The following is a 23,959-nucleotide window of genomic DNA, read 5'->3' on the forward strand; positions in this document are numbered from 1 at the left end:
GGCCAACGACCACTTAATGTGAAGTATTGGCCAACACGTGGCTTTGGATGAAAAGATAAAAGGAGTTGGGCTTTTTGATTTCTTTTGTAAATATATTTTGTTTTATGGAGTGACGATTTTTCTGTGGGCTTACGGGCTATCCATAGAAGCTGACATACGCATATAAAATGATATTATGGACCAGAGATAGATGTTTGGAACAACGATGTTTCTTATTTAACAATGAAAGCACGTTTTATCTCTTTCGTGTATTAGGATATTTTACTTCTTACAGGTTCAAATAATATCACCAAGATACTTTAACCAAAATCAAACATGTATCAGGATCATCTCACATTCTCGAAAATAATTACATTAGAATTTAGACCATCTTGATTAATTATATATATATATATATATATATATATATATATTAAAATTTGGGTCAATAGCAAACCTAGAAGTGTAGATATTATAAGTATGATCGTCGTATACAAAATATTTATTTTAAAATAAAATCAATTAATTCGAATATTTATATTGAAAGTTACAACCAAATAATTTTAATTAAATATAACCCCTATTTAGTTTAACCCGAGGTTTTTAAAAAATGGTAAATGTCCAAACTTTAATCAATCTTTGAAATTTTTAAAAGTAAAAATCGAATTTCCAAACTAAACAGACTCCTTGAAATGAAAAACTGGAGGGGAGCGCGAGGCGCACTGAGCAATTTTGAGCCGATGTGAACTCCGTGCGAAAATGGCGAACGAGGGTTTTGAGGCGGATGAATGGGACGCCGACTTCTTAGACAAGCTTGTCCAAGCCGAGGAGCAAGCCTTGTCAGCCACTCAAATCCCTCTCCACCTCCCGCCGCCGCCGCGGCCACCTCCTTCGTGGGACGTCAGCTATTCTCCTCCTCGTGAGTTGTCTCAGAGAACTCACCAAGTCTCTGACGCGGGTGGCAATCTTGATTTGTTTGACTCGTTTGCTTCTCGTGGGGCTCGATTTACCAAGGAACATGAAGTCGATAGATTAAAGGTTGAAATGATGCACTAATGGGCGCATTTTTATTATCTGTATTCACATGTTGGCTTAAAGCTAATGAATGTCTTTTTTTTTTGCAAGAACTGAATAAAAACCAATTTTTTTTGCTTGTTATTGCTGTTGTGCACTATCATTGCAGAAGGAGCTCAGTCGGGTTTCAAAGCAGCTTAATCTCAAGGTATGCTGCTTTAGCACCCTCATTTTCAATATATTTATTTATCAAATAGACCTAACTATTTAAAACTTTGTGATACTAATATAGGGAAATGTAGGAAATCTAACGTGTTACTACCGACAGTAGTTATTTTTTAGATTTTTTTTTCCATTCATTCTATGCTTGACCGATGACTTTTAGACTTCGATTATCTAGGATATTGATAGGGAAAAACATATATTAAATTTACATGCTCAAGGATTTGTTTTTTGTTTTCAACCAGACAAAGAAAAATGTTCTCTTTAGAATTTTCCTCCTTGGAATCCTGATCAGAAAGGAAATCAATTTCCTTTTTTTGGTTGGTTGTAAAGGAGAACGTGGCCGATAAATGTTTGGTCAAAAAATTTTACAGTTTGCTAATACCTTTTCTGGTGAACACAATGAGTAGGTTGTTTTCTTTGTTTGGTTTCAATGTGATTGTGATGTTTTGAGCATGGGAGCTTCTTTGACTGCAGGAGCAAGAATGCTCGGATCTTAGAAAGGAAAAAGACAAAATGGTGGAGGAGCTACATGCAAGAATTGAAGTTAAGAATACTGAGTCTCATCACACAAATAATGAGGAGTTGTAAGTGAAATTTAGACTTTATTGTCGTACTTATCAGAGAGTGGCCTTTCTAATAATGTCCATGTCATCAATGTTGTTGTTGTTGTTTTTTTTTTATGTGGCTGTTGCATCCTTACTCGCTCAGACCATCAACAAATGCATTTGTCTTCTGTTTTTGTGGATTCCCTTATCCCATCTAAGTGTAGTTGTTTGAGTCCTTTTCTAAAACCTGCTAGCATCATATTTCTCTAACGTCCTGGTATTTGCATCTGTGAAGCTTAAGTAGAATTGATATCAGAGGGAAATTGATATTGAGTTGAAAGATAGTTAATTGAGTTGATTTTGTATTGGTGAACTGCTAATGATCCTTTTTTATTTGAGTATCCATCTCTGATTGTTACCTAGCTCTTGTAAGTTTCACAAGGAATATATTGGCTGCAGGATATCTCGAGCATGTCAAAACGCAAATGCATCAAATAAGCTGCTGGACTCTTGGACAACATGTAGGTCAGCATTTTTCTAGAATACTAGGGGAGGGCATTCACTTAATTTGTTCCTCTTATTTGATTCTATTTCTTTTTTTCTCTTCTCAATGTTTGGCGTATCAGCTTGTGATATTGTAGGAGAACTGGCAGATAAAACCACTGATCCAAGAATAGAGAAGACAAATACTCTCCGAGCCTCAGAGAAGTTACTTGATTTGTGGAACTCAAGCGGACAAAAACTGGGAAAAATGCTGGTTGCAAAGCTTCTTGTGACTTGTGAGGCGGATTTTCATGTGCTATTTGGATACCTTAATGGCTCTAACAATGCTTTGTCAGATGAACTGCATTCTATTCAGTCCATCGAAGCTGCAAAAATTTCACAGCTTTACTCTGTGTTGATGAAGGTTAATGCTTACTTATCCTTTAATTTTCATAATTGTGTTTTTGAACAATATTTACCTTCTAAAGATATGCTAAAATTCTGATTCTTAACTTTTGCTTACTCCTTTTTTTGTTCGTGTGAGGCATTTTAGTTGAACTTTGTCAATATATCAGTTTAATATTTTGCATTGGTCTTGCACATTTAGTACATTTGATGCTGAGCACTATCTTAGAAAGGAATTGTCAAATAAATTAATGAAAAGATTTTATTACGTTCTATCAAACCACAGTATAATCTGGCATTTTAAATTTTCACCTTTGGTTTGGAGTTTGCAGGGTTTCTGCATTTAGTAATTGTCATCGATCATCTACCTTTCTAGATCATGGACACTATCTATAAATTTTTCCTATTACTATTGCAGTTTAATGATGAAACCTTGAGATTGGAGGATCTGTTAGAAAGTTTGGTTGATCTTTGCAGTCTCAAAAAAGTGAGTACTTCACTCCATTGATAGGTCGCCTATCTTGTTTCCACTAATCAAAGTTGTTTTTTTTAACATACTAATCAGAGTTGTTTGATGCATGCTTTTGTAAAAATAGGAGCGTGGAGCAATATCTTTATTTCCCCTGTACATTTGACTTGCCTCTTTACTGGTGTAGGTTGACATAATTCACAGGACTCTTCATATTCTGCACATGGTTTTGTGCAATTCCTCTAACATGGAACAAACAATTGGAGAAAGGTGGGATGAATTGGCTTAAAATCTTATACTCTTTATGAGAGAATTTATGCTTGCCAAATTAGGTGCCTTCATTGCAAAGTAACAGAATCTATGTATCAAACACATCTTGTAAGAACTGGCGATGTTTGGTCTGAGGCATTATTTTAGTTCTATCAGCTGAGGCTTGTAGATGCAGTGGCCTTTCAGTGTTTATTTTTCTATTTTATTTTTGTTCTTCAATCAGCTGAGGCTTGTAGATGCAGTGGCCTTTCAGTATTTATTTTTCTATTTTATTTTAGTTCTTCAATCATCTTCTACTGAGAAATATGACTATTGCAGTTTCTCGATATTGTGAATGCCAGCATCTTCTTCAAGATGCTGTGGAAGGAAACCTGTTCTTCCACAATTTTCATATAAAAAGAACTTAGTCAAGCTCATGTTATGCTCTCATGATGGCCCTGTTTTTTAGCATTATAATATTGAGATAGAGTTAGTCCTCCTTGATATCCAGAATACAGAAACCTCTTGTTATTGAGTCACTGTGCTGACACAATTGCTGTAATCACTTTAGGAGATGCTTATTCTGAACGTTTGAGATAAATGGTTTGTGTCATCATATACGTCTGAAGCCCTTGCTATTTATTTTGGTGGAACTCATTTATCGAAATTTAGTACAGTGTTCATTTCTTATCCCTCTTGTTTTTCTTTAATTCTTAGACTCCAAAGGTCAAGTGGCATGTCTGTACTTATTTGCAGTTCATGCATCAATTGAGTTATTCATTACTAAAAATGTTTCTTCTATATTATGCTGTTGGAGTAGGAATCATGCATATTGTGTAGTTACTTTTTGTGCATTTTCTTCCGATGTCTTTGGTCTTTAATATTATACTGCATTGGACATTTTTTTCCTTCGTTTCCTCCTTTCTACACCACAGAAGATAATTATAAAAGAACTAATGAATTTGAGGACAAAATATTTGCCTCTTTGTCCGTGTTAGTTTTGACCTTCCGTACTGTACCAGGAAAAATGTTGTGATTGAGGATCCTGTCTCTAAGACCAGAAATTCTAAGTTAAATGGAGGCGGGTATATGGGCAAAAAGGATCAAGTCTTCGCTAATCTTTCTGAGATGTTTAATCAGGCCAATATTCCTTGTGGACTGAAATTCTCAACTGATAAACCACCCCTGGGGTCTGTTGGGTTATTCAGGAGTAGCTTTGAAGCATCTATTTCTGGTGTCTATTGGGCTTCTCTTTTTCAGCATATGAGCCAACTTGCCATGATGTATAAGGGAGACCAAATAAGGTGTGAAGCACTTTCAATTATGAAATTGATTCTGCTTAGAAGCAATGCATACACGGAGAGGGACAAGTAAGTAGCTCTATATATCTGCTGTGGTACATTTCTTTCGCTCATTTAATGTTCTAAATACTGCTTTGTTGAGATAGGTTTACTGGGGAAATTGTGTTTCAAAGTCTTTCGCAACTTCTGAGGAGGGAGGCTGGCTTTTTTGTGCAAAGTCAAGCTGTTGATATTATTTATCTGTTATTTAATTGTGAGTTTTTTATCTGTATTTATCACTGAAAACTAAATTATCAGATCAACGACTTTTTAGCACCTCCCTTTTTGATCAGCTTTGATTAACTAGTCTTTTTTTGGAGAATTCCATGGAAGTTATTTTACTACCATAAACAAAATTTGTTCCTGAGCTATAAGCTTGCTTCAATCTCCATGTCCCTAATTGTAGATGCTTGGGTTGGAAGTTCAAATTATTTTGATGTAATTGTTTCTGTTGCTGTGTTCTCTGAAGGTCCCAAATTCATGGCATTGTTTTGTTTGGATTGTAAAGAAGACGGAGAAGATTCATGCATTGAGCCTGTCGATGAGAAAGGTATTGCAAAATTTCAAGGATTGAGAGAAATTTTAAATGGATTGGTAGATTGTTTATCTTCCAGTGGAGGTGTCTCTGCTCAGGTGAGTTCGGTTTTGGATCTTGTTCTGCGTATTACTTTTTCTTTTTCCTTATTATTTTGCAGTAGTGTCATTATGCTCTGCCGCCTTATAAGAACCTTTCGATTACCTAATACTCTCCTCTTGTAGTGTTTGAACTTTGGGAAGTTTGTAATGTGAACTATAACTAAATGTTCCAATAAAATGGACGAATTTGTGAAATTCTGTTGTACCAGCATGAGAACTCCATTATTTTTAAGGCAATTTGTTTTTTGGAGATTTTAGATGGGTTATATTCTAGATTAGAAGAAATGAATATTGCTTTTGGAAAATTGGGAGTTATTTGTTAAAAGTTCATTGAGATTCAAGTGTTTGGGAGCAACAATTGCTCTTCTCTGCAAAATGATCGATCCGTGATGCATAAGTTGATGAATAATTTTAAAGATTTAAATTGCACAATTGTCATTAGTGATAACTTTTGATAAAGAAGCAATTTCTCACTCCTCTTATTGGTATCAAAGCCAAGCTTATGATTTTCGTGAGTTCTAATAAGTTGTTTGGAAGGAGGATCATGTTAACGCAACAATCTCTTCCACGTGTTAATACAACCCAAAACTCCAATTTTTTAGCATAACCTATCATTAATAGCCAGCTCCTATTTTACAACCGATGTTAAAGCAACAGATGACCTGTATCAAACTCTTTTCGGAACTGCTACAGATGACCTGTTAAAGCAACAGATGACCTGTATCAAACTCTTTTTGGAGAAATACCAAATTTATGTAAATTTTGAGGACGAGAATGTAAGTTCTGTTGTGCGCTTAGAGCTGCAATATTTGAAACTGGCATCTGTATTTTATTTGGCATCTTTTTGTGTTTCATGTTCTCTTGACTAGCCTGCATTTGGATTAATGTTCCTTTTCTAATAGGACGCTTATGATTAACTGCATCACCTTAATTTTGCTAATCTTTCAGGAGATGAAGCTTCGCAGAAATACTATAATTTTTCTCGCTTTCTTGGGATCATCTGGAAAATCCGGCCTTGAAATTTTGATAAATTATAGGCCACCGAAGAGTTCCAATTTCCTTTCAATCATTTTGCAAAGCTTGGTATCAGATTTGGACCGAGGGGCACTAGAATCTGCTCAACCATGTAACATTTTCAGAGAATGGTATGTTTCTGCAGATGACCAATTTTTACTTGTGTTTACTTGTTCCAAAGAGAGCCACCGTAACATTTGTTGACTGTGTCCATCATCAGGAGTAATTATCTTCATTTCCCCAATACCACTAGATGATGTGGGTCTCCCACGTTTGTATTGAAATTAACACCATCTATTGGGATCCAAAGGCTAAGATTTGGCCACAGGTCACTCCAGGTGGAGCATAGAAAAACAACATTTATATTTTTCCTTGTGTCATTTGATTGGCTTGTTTCCTGTTTGTTGGCGAACACGAAATGTATGAACACACCGTTGTACCCATTTAATCACACTGATTTTCTGGAGCGATAAAGCTTAGTGCTTGTTCGGATTCGTTTCTTGACGTGTTATCTCATTGCCATTTTCTTAATTATGATCTTTTCCGTTTATTTTCTTCTTGCAGGATCTTACTTATTCGTGAGGCACTTATATTTTTCAATAGACTCGTCTCCCACCCGCAATATTCCGTGCATGTTCTGCAGTCACTTACAGAAACAAGAGATATAGCAAGCATGACTGTAGATGTTGCAAACAGATTGACCAACAAAGCCAAGTTGTTTTGGCAACTAGATGATAAATTGACGAAGCAAATCAGGGAATGTGAAATTGTGGAGTTGGCTTATGTCTTCAAAAGGAGAGTTTATTTTTATTTAGGAGAAAATATATCATGAGGAAAATATCTTCTTTGGTCTCATATTTAAACTTGTGCCACATCATTTTGATGCCATTTCATGACATATCGAGAGAATGGAATGGTGGAGGGAGCTAGGAAGAGATCAAGCCAGCCATGTGAAGGGCAGATACGGAAATTCAAACACATCTACTCTGCTAATAGAAGAACTGCTCTGGCAACATCATTGCTCCAAATCCTATATTAAAACGATAAAGAAAGTGAGGGGTGACCATTTTTGACATCGGGTGTGAGTGGAGCTTTAGTGGGTTCTGGTCCAATTGGATCGGACTAGCGTGTGTGGCCCAAAAAAATTTGGATTGGGTTGGTTTGGGTTGGGTTGATTTGACTAGTGAACATACCAACTCAACTTATAAACCTTTTTCCTCAACTACCAAAAAAAGAAAAAACCAGATCAATATTGATAAAAAAAAATATTGAATGTGTGTTTCATCAGAAGTTTTGCCTTTGGTTTCTTTAATTAGATTTCCATATTAAGTTTGTTTTGGGTAATTGCACCAGACCCCCTTAAAAATCTTAGATACCCCTAAAAAAGTATTAATAGGTTATTATATCCTCTATTTTTAAAAAGGTTAAGCACATTTAATTCTCGTGTTAAAAAGTTTCAAGCACATTTATCTTATTTGTTGGTTGTTCTATGACTCATTTCAAAGGATTTCAAATGTTTTGATCTAATTTTGAACAATCTCTTGAATTTTTAAATATTTTTGGAGTATTTAAATTATGAAATCTTGACAGCTTTACAATACTGGGACAACATCCCATTATTTTTCTATTTGCTAAATAAATTAGCTCACTGATATCGTAACAAGGGAGTTTTTGTGATCATTAAAACAAGTTGATTCTTGGCTTTTTGCTTAAAAAATCAATTCTATGTGTTTTTTTAAACTATATTAGTTTCTGTTTAATTTAATTAAAATCCATAATATGGTGAGATTTCGATTATCTTCTACAAAAACGATTCTATTAAACACTACCTAAGTTTCCTATAAATTAAGTTGCGTGCATTTGTAAAAGTTTTTATTTTTGCAACTTAGTTGTTTTTTGGACGTGGCTGAGATGTGATGTTGATGTGGTGGCGATATGGAACTGATGTATCCAGTGTTATATTAAGATTTTCGATGAAAAATGACTAAAATTGTCAAAAATAAAATGAATTAATAGGACTAATTTTGACAAATAAAATGCCTATCTATGATCCATTCTTCGGTGGCCATTTTATGATCTCCAATGTCCTCAAATCGAGTAGTGGCTCCAATACAATTCTCTCTATTAACCAGAGGCAGGCTACTGAGAAAGAACTAAAAAAAAAAAAAAAGGTCCATGTCTCGTCTACTCATGAAGTCCATACCCTCACAGCTTCAACGCCCTGCTGCCACGTGGCATACATATATCCAAACACTATCAAATGACCACCAAGCTTTCCAAATTCCTACATCCATCAACCCTATCATCACTCATTCTTCCATGCATATTGTTTTCTTTCTAGCCAGTAGCGAAGTCAGGAATATGGCTCTACCCAGACTAGAATTTTAAACTTTAGAATCTTTTAATATTTTAAATTGATATATCCGGGCTAATATCATGTTAATCCAAAATTATACAATTTTTTTTAAAAAAATTGGGCTTTAGCCCGGATATTTACACATGTGGCTCCGCCGCTGTTTCTAGCATTACTATAATCTCCTTAGACAAGTGAAAAATGGCATATGAATCCCATTGATGGTATTTTGAAAACTGAGACTAATGATATATATAAACTATTGTAAATTAGATATGAAGTTCTCCCATTTAATAAATATAGATACATACATTGTGCCACGCACTAAGCCAATATGGGAGCAAAACCTATGGTTTTAGAATCATGGGGAGACCTATACAATCTCCCAATTTTTGTCTTAACCAAAGGGTAATATGAGAAACATGTAAGCAACTTCACTCGATCCAAGAACACCTGTATCCCATCTCTCCTGCCGACCATAACCTCTTCTTTCATATTCTTTTGTGTCCTCACATTCTTTTTTCATTTACAACAAAAGAATTTTTTTTAAAAAGGCCGATTTTTTATGTCATCAAATCCATTTGAAGAATCTAAATAGCACAGTCACTTTAACTCCTCTGTGTTAAGAAAGAGGAGAAGCGAGAAACAGCAAAAATGGCCGTCTGTACAGTCTACACAGCTCAATCCCTCAACTCAATCTCCACACCAAAAACCCACTTAGGATTCAACCAGAGACAAGTCATTTTCTACACAAACACCAAGAGAAAATCCGCCAACAGCAAGAGGTCAGGCACTGAAATCTCATGCTTAGCTCAAAAAACAGTAGTGATTGGCTTAGCTGCCGATTCTGGCTGCGGGAAGAGCACTTTCATGCGTCGGCTAACGAGCGTCTTCGGTGGCGCCGCCGAGCCCCCCAAAGGCGGAAATCCTGATTCAAACACACTCATAAGTGACACTACCACCGTGATATGCTTGGATGACTACCATTCACTCGATAGGACAGGAAGAAAAGAGAAGGGAGTGACTGCTCTCGACCCTAGAGCCAATGACTTTGATCTTATGTACGAACAGGTAAAGGCCATTAAAGATGGAGTTGCAGTGGATAAGCCTATCTACAATCATGTTTCTGGTTTGTTGGATCCTCCTGAATTGATCAAGCCCCCCAAGATTCTTGTTATCGAAGGATTGCACCCCATGTAAGTTAAATTATGTTATTTCTAAACATTAATCTCGTGTTCAAATACATGCAAAACTACCATCTTATCGTATAAAAACTATATTACGTTCATTTTCCTTGATGTTCTTACAAAGAAATGTATGATGTCTCCGTTTTGTTTCCCGAAAATATGAGCCAAAGACGAATGGATCATATTTTAAAGGAGTTTTGAGAAAATTCAAATTCTAATATTATATTTGATTTTCTAAAAATCTTTAAATCTTTTGAATATATATGTATATATGTGTGTGTGTGTGTGTATAAATGTTTGGAAGAAAGAAATCGTGTTATCCATAATTGTATGGTGGAGGAATCACGATATTCTCAGCTCATATTTAAGCTGACCCATGCGTCAAATTACAGGCCATGCAGTGCTTATCCCTATTTTTTGCCTTTTATCAGATTCAGAGTACTACATCACTGATTTTTATTTATACAATATAATATATATTACTAATCGAAAAAACGTTTTTTAAAATCCATTTTTTTGCAATTTAAAATAACTCTTCAACATTATCATATTCGGTCAAACCATGAAATTTTGAATTTATTAGATATTATTGTATTTTAAATTACAACATCAATCATCTGTCATCTTGAAAATCCTTAATCCACTTGTTATAAGATCGAATGACTGATATCATGTCTGATTAAAGGTATGATGCGCGAGTTAGAGATCTCTTGGACTTCAGCATTTACTTGGATATCAGCAATGAAGTTAAATTTGCTTGGAAAATTCAGGTAACTAATCACGACTCTTCAAAATTATAACATGTATATATAACTCATCATTATTGGTTTCTTCTTGAATACCATCAAATCAAAGGTAATTATATTTAATTTCTGTATTCTCTCTGTTGATCGATGGAAATGAAGAGAGATATGGCAGAAAGAGGACACAGTCTTGAAAGCATCAAAGCTAGTATCGAAGCTCGGAAACCGGATTTTGACGCTTATATTGGTAATCTTTCTCACCTGTACATTTAAGGGACCATGGCATGAGTAGATGATCCAGAGGGGATTTGGATCCTCTGCTGTGGCTGAAAACACATCACATGACGCTGTGAACTTTTTACACGAGATGATCAATTGATCATTCTTATGCACCTTTCATAGTGTATAAATTTGAAAAATTGTCCGACGTAACGAGATGATCAGCTCTGATCATCTCGTGTAAAAAGAGCATAACACAGGTTCAGTCACAACAGAGAACCCAAATCCGATCTAGAGCTGATAAAATAACTGGTGCTTTATAGTTCGACGCTCGCCTCAATATCCCATAATATCATCTTATCTACAATAAAAAAATACTTGTAACAAAATCCTTCCACCCCCGAATCAAGATATATATCGATCACGGTTTCGATCTGTGCAGATCCCCAGAAGCAATATGCAGATGTGGTTATAGAAGTGTTGCCCACACAATTGATATCGGATGACAACGAGGGAAAGGTATTGAGAGTGAGGCTGATAATGAAAGAAGGGGTGAAGTACTTCAGCCCGGTGTACCTATTTGATGAAGGATCCACTATCAACTGGATACCTTGCGGAAGGAAGCTCACATGCTCCTACCCTGGAATCAAATTCGCCTATGGCCCCGACACCTTCTACGGCAACGAGGTATCACTTCACAACCAAGAATCTTTAGTGTATACAATCACCTTCCCCAACATGCAGTATAACACAAGACAGATTCCCATTTACTGTTTGGTGTAAATTAAAGACGTGTGGTGCAGGTCTCGGTGTTGGAAATGGATGGCCAGTTCGACAGACTGGATGAACTCATATACGTTGAGAGCCATCTGAGCAATATCTCGACTAAATTCTATGGAGAGATCACTCAACAGATGTTGAAGCATTCGGATTTCCCTGGCAGCAGCAACGGAACAGGTCTGTTCCAAACGATTGTTGGCTTGAAGATCAGAGACCTATACGAGCAAATTGTTGCAGTCAGGGCTGCAGCACCTGTGGCAGCTTCAAAGGCCTGAGAAAATCCCGAATTTTTCTATATTCTTTTTGTTGCCACCTTGTTGTTTTCGATGGAGTGATAGACTGAGAAATTCCCGGTTGTATATTTAATTTAAGCTGGAAGTATGTGGAGACTTGTAAACTAGGGAAACAAGAGCTTATAATTAAGCCATGTTTGAGGGGTTATAGAAACTTTGGAAAGTGTTCTTATTTCTTTCTTCTGTTTTTTATTTCTTGGTTGTAAGATTGTGACTGATGATGGTGGGTAAATTGGATAAATTAAGATGATGATTTTACCGAGCCGGGGAAGTTTTTCCAGGGACGTGAGAGACTGGGCTGGTAGTTCTCGGGCTAAAGAATCTGCACACTAATAACAATAAACGTTAGTTGGGTGTCGGAGAGTTATTTGGCGTGGCCACTCCGACGCTCAAGTCAGTCAAATGTTTTTTGCAAAAGAAAGATACAATATGCGTATATCGAGTGCTTGTGAAAGATTTTTTTATCTATATAATCAAGCAAATATGGGTATTTATCGGAGAAAATGTATATATTTTTTTAATCTATAGAATAAAGCAAACCTTGCTATTTATGGCAAGATGACTGTCTATGTCCCGTTCTCTGATACTGTCATATCTGACATCCCCAGACTGCCTTTAGTTTAATCACATCATCCCGACGTGTGCTGAATGACACAACAATGTTTCCGAAGCATGTTATGTAAGGATACAGACTGGATCATTGGTCCTCTTACACTACCCGGGTTCAGCCAGGAGCCCGGGCTAATTCGAGCCTATGTTAGCCCTGATCATCGGTCTATGTTGATCAGAAAACCGCTTCTTCCCCAATTGTAGTCTGGGGAGTAGTTTGATAGGCCCATAAAACACTCGGTATTTCTTCTACCAAATCTTTCCCTACTCCTTGCAATCTGGCTCTTAAGGCTTGAATAATGGTGAGGTTGGTAACGTCGGTCTGTCGATTATCTTGTGGGTAGGCAACCGAAGTAAAAGAAAATGCAATCTTCATTTTTTCACACCACGTTGTCAACTTTATTCCTTGAAACTACCGAGCATTGTCAATATCAACTTTCTTGACATTCCAAACTGGAACACTATGTTCTTTCACAAAAATTCAATACTTTTTCTTCTGTGAATCTGGCCAAAGACTCGACTTCTACCCAATTGTTAAGCTTCAATATAAGAGAGAGATTTGAAGTGCGATTAATAATAGATGGAGTGTAAATAAATGTATAGACCATAATCACGATAAAGAAAATCAAGAATAACGGTGCCACTTAAGGAAAAAAACACAAAAAATTTGCGAGACAGTCTCATGAGTCAATTTTGTGAGACAAATATTCTATTTGAAGCACTCATGATGAGTATTATTTTTTATGCCAAAAATATTATTTTTTATTAGTAAATGTAAGCAAGGTTGACACATCTCACTAATAAAAATATGTGAGACTGTCTCACAAAAGACTTACTCGAAGTAGAATTATACCTTGATTCTGAAAAAAATTAATGATGGAAAATATTCTTAGTCCTTATTGCGCCTATAGCTCATATGTTTATAAAAGAAAAAAGTAGTCATATAATTTATATGTTTATTTATTTATTTTTTGTCATGATACTGAAAAATTTATGATTTTAATAAAGTAATTTGCATTTTCAAAAATATTAATCTTTATTCACCAAAGTGTTGATATGACGTCAAAAGAAGATGATGTAGCATCGTAAATTGTTTGCGTTACGTTGGATCTCGCTGATATGTCACGTCAGCGAAACATTGAAAAAGACTAAAATTGAAAAAAAAATGTCAAAATTACTAAACTAAAATTGTGAATTTTCCAACACCAAAATTAAAATCGATCCAAATTACATTATCAAAAATATAATTTTCCCTGGCACAACATATAAAATAAAGTTATAACATCAAATGCAAAAGAAACATGAAGAGAAAATTAACAACAGCAAATTTTGCTGAGTTACCCACTAATTGGGTAAATATATGTTGGAGAACAAAGGTTTGGTTAGGTATAATCCTTGATCCTTAATTTGTGGTCCAAAATTCTCAAGAATATAATATGATTTTTATACTATCCAAAAAGACATGAAAACTTGTTCTTTTGTTATTAGAGAAAATAGATAAACAAATGTTTTCAATTTTGTCCAGACTTTATCTCTAGAACATGGTACAAATGTTGAGATTTTGGCACAAGCCACAAAAAAGAAAAAATGGTACAGTTCTACCTATGTTATTTACAGAATCTTCAAAAATATACTATAATAGTTTACAATTTATCCAGAACAATGAGAAACTCACAAATTTGCGCAAACTCGATAATGCAGTACAAAACATTTAAATTATGTAAAAGCTTGTTGGTTGCTATTGGATATTCCTACTGTCCGGGTGAGCTTAGAATCGGTTAAACAAATAACCGATCCCATCGAATTAATTCAGAATTTCGATTCGGTAAGTTTGAAAATTCGATTTTAATTTTAACGAGTATATGTTAAATCAGTTCTATTTCGGTTTTTGTATTTTAAAAATCGATTAACCTATGTATTTTAATTAATATTTATTATACGGGCCTATTAGGCTATTAATAATTTGTCGGCTTTTTTCTTGCATCCGGCTCATTCCCTAAAAATAATATTTTCCAATTGAAAGTTGATTGTTTTTGTTGTGAAAAAGTAAAAATTTATGGTAAAAAGTAAAAATCTCAAACTCTCAAAATTTACCAAACTACACACTTTATAATATTTTTCTCTCTACTCAATTGTGATTTTCTTCACAAATGAGAGATCTATTTATAGGAAATCTTTACAAATAATCCAAAAATAAAATACATCATTACCTACATCATCACACACTAATTTTCAATATTTACAACTCTTATTTTCAACATTCAAATATTCAACATTCAAATATTCAATACACACATTTTAAATATATTTTTCAACACTCCCCCTTGTGATGATGATCATAATGATTGTCTTCATTACGTGTTTTTATACTGCCTCGTTAAAAACCTTACTAGGAAAAACCCATTGGGATAAAAACCATAGCAAGGGAAAAAGAGTGCAGTAACGTAAACTCCCCCTCATGTTGACACGAACAATTCTTCACAAATTTCGTAGATTGCGCATCCCAATATTATATATATGCTTTCTGAATATTGACGTAGGAAGCGCCTTTGTGAAGAGATCTGATGAATTTTCAATTGATTGAATGTGACGAACATCAATACATTTATTCTTCTCAAGCTCCTTGGTGAATGCGAAGAACTTAGGAGGAATATGTTTAGTTCTGTCGCTTTTTATGTATCCTTCTTTCATTTGAGCAACACATGCAGCATTATCTTCATATAGTATCACAGGCTTCTCGTCGAATGATAATCCGCATGAGATTTGGATATGTTGGGTCATTGATTTTAACCACACACATTCACGACTTGCTTCATGTAGTGCAATAATCTCGGCATGATTTGATGAAGTTGTTACGAGCGTTTGTTTCTGTGAACGCCAAGAAATCGCAGTGCTTCCACGAGTAAAAACATATCCAGTTTGGGAACGTGCCTTGTGTGGATCAGATAAGTATCCAGCATCGGCATAACCAATTATACTTGGATTAGCATCTTTTGAATACAAAAGTCCCAAGTCTGTCGTTCCTCGTAGATAACGGAATATATGTTTAATTCCGTTCCAGTGTCTCTTTGTTGGATATGTGCTAAATCTTGCCAACAAATTTACGGCAAAAGATATATCAGGCCTTGTACAATTTGTAAGATACATAAAGGCACCGATAGCACTTAGATATGGTACTTCTGGACCAAGAATATCTTTATCTTCTTCACATGGTCGGAATGGATCCTTTTCTATGTTTAATGATCTAACAACCATTGGAGTACTTAAAGAATTTGATTTATCCATATTAAAACGTTTAAGGATTTTTTCTGTATAATTTGTCTGGTGAACAAACATTCCACATTCTTTTTGTTCAATTTGTAAACCCAGACAATACTTGGTTTTTCAAAGATACTTCATTTCAAATTATTCCTTCAAGTATGAAACAACTTCTTGAATTTCCTTATTCGTTCCAATGATGTTTAAATCATCAACATATACAACAATAATTACGCATCCGGATGTTGTTTTCTTAATGAAAACACAAGGGCATATTGAATTATTTACATATCCATTTTTCATCAAGTGATCACTTAGTCGATTATACCACATTCGACCAGATTACTTTAACCCATATAATGATCTTTGTGATTTCACAGAATAACATTCTCTGGGTTTTGAACTTTGTGCTTCAGGCATCTTAAATCCTTCAGGGATTTTCATATATATATTACTATCAAGTGATCCATATAAGTAAGCTGTAACAACATCCATAAGACGCATTTCTAAATTTTCAGATACCGTCAAGCTAATCAAATACCGAAACGTAATTGCATCCATCACGGGAGAATACGTTTCTTCATAATCAATTCCAGGCCTTTGAGAAAAACCTTGTGCAACAAGTCTAGCTTTATATCTCACTATTTCATTTTTCTCATTTCGCTTTCGAATAAAAACCCATTTGTATCCAACAGGTTTTACACCTTCAGGTGTAAGGACTATAGGTCCAAAAACATTACGTTTATTTAGCGAATCCAATTCAACCTGGATGGCTTCTTTCCATTTTATCCAATCCTGCCGATTTTTACATTCACCAAAAGATTTTGGTTCATGATCTTCATTATCATTTATGATGTCGATTGCCACATTATAAAAAAATATATCATCAATTTCTTCTATATCTTTTCGGTTCCATATTTTTCCAATATTAATGTAATTGATAGAGATTTCATGATTCTCGTCAGTTTGTGGTTCTGACAGAATATTTTCATCATCATGTGTTTCTTCAGGAACATCATTATCTATTTTGTGATCATCATGTGTTTCTTCAGGAACATCATTCTTTATTTTGTGATCATCGTGTTTCTCTATAAATTTTCTTTTTCGAGGATTTTTATCCTTGGAACCGACTGGCCTTCCACGCTTCAGGCGTTTAATGACATCATGAGTATCTTCAATTTGTTTCTTTGGAATTTCAATTCGAGCAGGGTCATTTGCTGCATGTATATATGATTTAGTTACCCCTTTTGTGTCAGCAAATGCATCTGATATTTGATTGGCTATTCTTTGCAAGTGTACAATTTGTTGTACATCTTTTTCACATTATTTTGTTCTTGGATCCAGATGTAACAATGATGATACATGCCATGTAATTTCTTTTTCGGTATGTTTCTGTTCTCTCCCTAACATTAGGAAGATTTCCTCATTAAAATGACAATCAGCAAAACGTTCTGTGAACACGTCGCCTGTCTGAGGTTCAAGATATCGAATGATTGATGGACTATCATAACCGATATAAATTCCAACCTTTCTTTGAGGTCCCATTTTCTTTCGTTGCGGTGGTGCAATAGGCACATACACCATACATCCAAAAATTCTCAGATGAGAAATGTCTGGTTCTTTACCAAATGCAAGCTGCAATGAGGAGTATTTATGATATGCACTTGGTCTGATGCGAATTAATGAAGCAGCGTGTAAAATTGCATGTCCCCATATAGAAATAGGGAGCTTTGTTTTCATAATCATTGGTCTAGCAATCATTTGCAGACGTTTAATCAATGATTCAGCCAATCCATTCTGTGTATGTACATGAACAACATGATGCTCAACAATGATTCCCATAGACATACAATAATCATTGAAAGTTTAGGAAGTAAATTCAGCAGCATTATCAAGTCTAATTTTCTTGATTGTATAATCGGGAAATTGATTCCTCAATTTTATTATTTGAGCAAGTAATCTTGCAAATGCAACATTTCGAGTTGACAATAAACATACATGTGACCATCTGCTGGAGGCATCAATCAATACCATAAAGTATCTGAATGGTCCACATGGTGGATGGATTGGTCCACAAATATCACCCTGAATACGTTCAAGAAACATTGGTGATTCAGTTTGGATTTTGGCTGGTGATGGTCTTATAATAAGTTTTCCAAGAGAACATGCTTTACATTGAAACTTATTATTCTGAAAGATCTTCTGGTCTTTCAGATGATGACCATGTGTATTTTCTATAATTCTTCGCATCATTGTTGAACCAGGATGTCCCAATCGATCATGCCAATTGGTTAATATTGAAGAATTATCAACTACCATGTTTGATTCAATCGGACTTATATGTGTATAATGCAATCCAGTAGAGAACATTGGTAGTTTTTCAATCACATATTTCTTTCCTGATTTATATGTGATAAGACACATATATTTTTTATTCCCTTCATTCATTGTTTGAGTATCATACCCATGGGAATATATATCATTAAAACTCAACAAATTTTTTTTCGATTTTGGTGAATATAAAGCATCATTGATCAAAAATTTTGTACCATTAGGTAACAAAAATTGTGCTTTACCACATCCTTTAATCAAGTCTACAGGACCTGATATTGTATTCACCGTTGTTTTTGTTGGTTTTAGTTCCAAGAAATATCTTTTATCTCGGAGGATAGTGTGCGTTGTACCACTATCGGGTATGCAAACTTCAGCTTTGCTCATAGCATTTTTCATTTTTTGAACTTCAAAAAAATATGCAATGAAATAAAATTACTGGCAATATATATTTAAATATAACACATATCATAATTATACAATAAAACATTATATGGATACATGAAAAATAAATTATTGTACATTTATATTCTACCACTATATTGTTCATCTTCAGAGAAATCATTGAGAAAATCTGCAACATCAATATTGTTCATTTCTATCCCACCAACATATTGATCATTTCCAGAGAAATCATTCATAAAATCACCAGCATCAAAATGAGTTGAATCACTCAAATGGTCACTGCGTTCAGTGAAGTTGGTCTCCTTTTCTTTCCCCTTTAATGATTCTTTATAAAGTTTACAAAGGTGTTCAGGGGCTCGACAAATTTTGGACCAATGTCCTGGAGTAACACATCTGAAACAAGAACTTTCATATCTTTTTGAGTGATTCTCATTAACACTTGTATTCTCATGATGCCTTTTCTGTGGATGGTTTGGGACGCTCTTTTGAGATGAATTATAAAAATAACTATCTCTATTGTTTTCAAAACCACGGCCTCGACCACGACCACGGCCAATTCCACGTCCACGTCCACGTCCACGTCCACGTCCACGACCTCGACGTCGACCTCGACCAAAACCTTGTCTTTGAATTTGATTTTGGTTTCCAGGTTTAAATTCATTTTTACTTACAGCATTTACTTCTGGAAATGCTGTTGATCCAGTGGGTCGGGACTGATGATTTCTCATTAATAGCTCGTTGTTTTTTTCCGCCACAAGAAGACAGGCGATGAGTTCAGAATATCTCGCAAATCCACGTACTCTATATTGTTGCTGTAGAGTAATATTTGATGCATGAAACGTAGAAAATGTTTTTTCAAGTATTTTCGATTCTGTGACCTCATGTCCACAAAATTTTAGCTGCGAGATTATTCGATACATCGCTGAATTATAATCGCTTACTTTCTTAAAATCTTGGAATCTTAACATATTCCATTCATCACGGGCGGTCGGAAGTATAACTTCCCTTATATGTTCAAATCTTTCTTTCAATCCTTTCCACAAAGCCATGAGATCTTTTTCAATTAAATATTCACATTTCAATCCCTCGTCGAGATGTCGACGCAAAAATATAATGGCTTTTGCCTTTTCTTGTGATGTCGATATGCCATTTTCTTTTATTGTCTCACTTAAACCCAATGACTCAATATGCATTTCTACATCGAGAGTCCATGACATATAATTTTTTCCCGTGATGTCGAGCGCAACAAATTCGAGCTTTGTCAAATTTGACATGGTGGTACTAAAAAAAATTACGATGCATTTTATTAGTTAATGAATATTGCAATACAAAATAATGGATAAACAACAAGTACAAGTATTTGTAAAAATAAAGAAAACACACGAGGAGGATATTCTCCGATAAATAAAAGACTCGTGAGTATGATAACCAAAATAATTAAAAATAACCTTGAGAAAGCCATCTTTCTTTTTTCTTCGAAAATTTAATGAAGAATAATTTTTAGAGAAGAAGAGAAAGTTGGAGTGATTGAATGTGTTTATGAGATCATATTTATAGGGCAAAAACTAGCCGTTTTGTTACCGTTTATGACCGTTGGTGTATAAAAAAATAAAGCTATGTATTTGTATAATTTTATGGTAATAATATGGTGTATATAATATTAGACATATTTAAATAATTATGTATATCATATCATATTATTATAATGATGTGTCATAAGATATTTTATTTAAAAATCTTATAGGCTTTTATACTTGTCGTATCCCTTACAGGGAGTGTGGGATGTCGTCTTAACATCCTCCCAGGATTCATAAAAAGTTTTTGAAAAATTTATTTTTATTATTAATAATAACATTATATTATATATTAAATATATACACAATAAATAAATAACAGTAAAATAAATATTATTACTTTTGTTACCTTTTTCTTCTGTTTGGAGCTTGGAAAAGGATGGAGGACTTTTAGAGCTTCGTGCTGATAACGTGTTGTGAAAAAGTAAAAATTTATGGTAAAAAGTAAAAATCTCAAACTCTCAAATTTACCAAACTACACACTTTATAATATTTTTCTCTCTACTCAATTGTGATTTTCTTCACAAATGAGAGATCTATTTATAGGAAATCTTTACAAATAATCCAAAAATAAAATACATCATTACATACATCATCACACACTAATTTTCAATATTTACAACTCTTATTTTCAACATTCAAATATTCAACATTCAAATATTCAATACACACATTTTAAATATATTTTTCAATAGTTTTATATTTTTTATCAGAAATTTAAAGAAAAATATATATGCTTTCATGGTTATTTTACACTGAAGAACAAATTTTGAAGTTTTTAGATACCTTACATTAAAACATAAAACAATATATTTTCGATTACATTTTAAAAGAAACAATCCCCAACTTTTGAGACTAAAATAAATCCCCAATTATAGTAAATAATTCACTTTTTTCTTAAAAAATTAAACTATTTTATTTTATTTTTGAAAATTATGTATCCAAGATTTTGTCAGTAAATTCAATATCGTGATCACTTCTGGTCTTGATTACTAGAACTGGTTTTTTATTTTAAATATATCTAAGAAATTTAATCAGTTGGCCACATGTATGATTTTCACCACTAAGGAATATTACTCAAGTAAATCTGAAAAAATCATCGACTATAACAAGAGTATGTTTCATTCATCTTAAGCTCATTGCAAGTATATGTCCAAATAAATCAATATGCATTGTTCTGAACATCTGGATGTTAGTTTGCTACCTTTTGTTGGGTTAAAAGTGTATGAGTGAGAGTAGTGCTTAGATGAGTGACCTCTTGAGAAGTTCTCATACGTCAAGATGCTGACATTGCGCCGCTTGATCTGGTTGGTTAAGTGGGCCGCAAAAAAGTGACACCAGATCTTAACGGATAATCCTGTCTCTACTGAGGACATGACCAATGATAAGAAAATGGTAAGACTGATATATAAGGGATATGAGACTGCACTAGCAGATAGACACACACCTCCCCGGACTCATGGGCCTAAAAGCCCGACCCATTAGCACCCAAGTAGGTGCATTCTGCGCTGCTACACGTATAAAGAAATAAAGTTACGCATTGGCTAACGGCTATAGATTTTGGCGTAGTGGTAAGCGGTTGATCCTAACAACTGGTATCAGAGCTAGGTCATGGGTTCAAATCTCTCAAGAAGCATATTTCTATTCTTATTGATGGAGAAATTTTGGGTTAAACATATATGAGTGAGAGTAGTACTGAGATGTGGGATCCTAAAAGAGGATCGATTAAGGTGCCCGAATACGCAACGGAAGTTTCAAGAATTGTTTTTATAGCAAGAAAACCGAGCACCCTAAACCTATAATGTGTAGCAAATACGAAAAATACGAAATGTCATACATAGTGTGTTAAGAATATTTTACCTATCAATCACAAGGATTGATGTTATGGCTCCAACTAAGGTGTAAACACCTTAGCTCTTGATGGCAAGACAATCTTCAAGCTCTCATTTCTTTCAAAATTAGGCTCACCACCAACTAGCTAGAACCCCTCTTATTTTGCACTAGAAAAATAAGAGAATTTTTCAGATAGAAGTGTAGGATTTCCTCAACAATTGAAGAACAAAAATTGGAGAGAAAAACACTTAGGAATTTCGGCCACTATTCATTTAGGAGAGAAGGGGAAGCTTTTTCTTGGTTGTGTGAAAAGTTAATGTAAGCATGTGCATGTCATGCCTTGGATATTGAAAAAGTAGCTTTCCAACTCTTCACCTCCTTTGCATGCTTTTCTATTTGGGCTTGTAATAATTACAAGGCTCATGGACTTTTATTTAAATGTCTCAAACACATTTGAGTCCATTTAAACTTTACTTGATATTACTCAAGCCCACTAGTTTAATAATTATTTCTAGTTGGGCTCTACAAGGCCCAATGTTGTTTAATCAATTCAACACTTGAATTAATTTAATTATTTGAACTCTACTAGGTCCACAAGTATTTAATTAATTCAACACTTGAATTAATTTAATTTAGTCCATAATAATGTTTATGAAAATCACAATTTTCAAATACATTATTTGTTTGGCCAACTTTTAATTTAGGAACACTTCCTCAAATTAAAAGTTACATTCTCCTTATAGAAATAATACTTCTATTTTTCCTTACGCTTATAAACTCCTTTATAAGTCGTTCAACATATTGAACTATTTTACTTCTCAACGGGATCTAGAAAGCTAGCACTTGTGTGGCCCTCAATGGTTCATTGACAACTAGCCGTGTGTTCACTTCTCCATGTGATTCGGACTAAACATGTCCTTATACGAGCATACCCCAATTGCTCCATTCTTAATTATCAACTCCTTGATAATAAGAACGTCAGAACTCAAGTCTGATAGTACCCAACCAATCATGTTAAACGCCTAGCAGCGTCGCTTACATGATTATCTAGGTATCAAATGATAGTGTCTGCAAGAACCATTCAATTATGGTTAGCGTACAGTACGGTCCCTTCAGCTCATATATCTCGATCGATTCGACAACCATTGGTATATCGAGAGTTGTCAATAAATCGATACTATGTGTCATGTCGTAGTTGCATCGAAGGTGTAATCTATGAAACCCCTTTCATAATTACCATCATACTCTGATAAGAGATTTCATACTACATACACATGAGTTCACATAGGATATCCATACCCGAAGGTAAGCGGTGAATCCCCGACTAAAATGCATCGACTCCTATATGTTTCGATAAAACACCCAACCTAGCCACCTGATGATCCCATGAGAGTCGGTAAACAAGTCAAAGTGCAATGCTAGCATATAGAGTCTCAATGTTGTCCCGGATCATAAGGACTAATGGTGTACAACCATAAACTAGGACGTTTCCACTCGATAAGTGAGAACCACTTGGAAAATCCTTTATGGAGGGTTGTTCAGTGCACTCTACCAGGAGCAACTATCTGCATGCTCGGACATCACAATGTCCCCTACCAATGAAACATGGTACTCACATCGCAGATATTAGTCTCGAACTCGAGCGGCCTATATTCTTCTTAGCGGCGGCTGAATCGACTAGGAACTATTTAGAATATACAGTATTACAAATATGAGTTTCATGATACTCATCATATGATCATCTCATATTCTTTCTACTATTTTTATATTCAAGGACTTTATTTATGCAACTAGCATGGGTATACATATAAAGATGTGCCAAAACAATAATTTCAAATATTATTAAAATAAAGATTGTTTATACATAGAGTTTCATTGTGAACACTCGGCCAACACTTGGCTCGACGGGCACCTACTCTAACAATCTCTCACTTGCACTAGAGCCAAATACCCATATGCTTCAAACTCATCGATTCGCCATGCTTCTCGAATAATGGTCCAGGTAAAGGCTTAGT

General features: G+C 34.7%; 2 protein-coding genes across 2 annotated transcripts; both read left to right on the forward strand.

Annotated features, from left to right (window-relative positions):
- The first annotated feature begins 652 nt into the window (after positions 1-652).
- LOC142526403 (protein SENSITIVE TO UV 2) lies at positions 653-7,592 on the forward strand. The gene is made up of 12 exons (XM_075630770.1): positions 653-1,017; positions 1,163-1,201; positions 1,693-1,802; positions 2,223-2,284; positions 2,390-2,670; positions 3,070-3,138; positions 3,308-3,390; positions 4,392-4,739; positions 4,817-4,923; positions 5,179-5,342; positions 6,294-6,490; positions 6,924-7,592. Exons 1-12 carry the CDS (start codon positions 739-741, stop codon positions 7,189-7,191), a joined length of 2,007 nt encoding a protein of 668 aa, XP_075486885.1. The 5' UTR covers positions 653-738; the 3' UTR covers positions 7,192-7,592.
- A 1,530-nt stretch (positions 7,593-9,122) lies between these two features.
- Positions 9,123-12,126, forward strand: LOC142526623 (phosphoribulokinase, chloroplastic-like). The gene is made up of 5 exons (XM_075631129.1): positions 9,123-9,908; positions 10,585-10,669; positions 10,805-10,889; positions 11,304-11,548; positions 11,665-12,126. The coding sequence occupies exons 1-5, from the start codon at positions 9,367-9,369 to the stop codon at positions 11,914-11,916; spliced, it is 1,209 nt and encodes a 402-aa protein (XP_075487244.1). The 5' UTR covers positions 9,123-9,366; the 3' UTR covers positions 11,917-12,126.
- The last annotated feature ends 11,833 nt before the right edge of the window (positions 12,127-23,959 follow it).

Source organism: Primulina tabacum, chromosome 15 (genome assembly GCF_025594145.1).
Source record: "Primulina tabacum isolate GXHZ01 chromosome 15, ASM2559414v2, whole genome shotgun sequence".
NCBI lineage: Eukaryota > Viridiplantae > Streptophyta > Magnoliopsida > Lamiales > Gesneriaceae > Primulina > Primulina tabacum.

Excerpts from the sequence above, each read along its gene's own strand:
- LOC142526403 (XM_075630770.1), top strand. The coding sequence starts at position 739 with ATGGCGAACGAGGGTTTTGAGGCGGATGAATGGGACGCCGACTTCTTA. Across the intron at positions 4,924-5,178 it reads TATTTATCTGTTATTTAATT|GTCCCAAATTCATGGCATTG; the intron begins GTGAGTTTTTTA and ends TGTTCTCTGAAG. Across the intron at positions 6,491-6,923 it reads TGTAACATTTTCAGAGAATG|GATCTTACTTATTCGTGAGG; the intron begins GTATGTTTCTGC and ends TTCTTCTTGCAG.
- LOC142526623 (XM_075631129.1), top strand. The coding sequence starts at position 9,367 with ATGGCCGTCTGTACAGTCTACACAGCTCAATCCCTCAACTCAATCTCC. Across the intron at positions 10,670-10,804 it reads AATTTGCTTGGAAAATTCAG|AGAGATATGGCAGAAAGAGG; the intron begins GTAACTAATCAC and ends ATGGAAATGAAG. Across the intron at positions 10,890-11,303 it reads GGATTTTGACGCTTATATTG|ATCCCCAGAAGCAATATGCA; the intron begins GTAATCTTTCTC and ends CGATCTGTGCAG.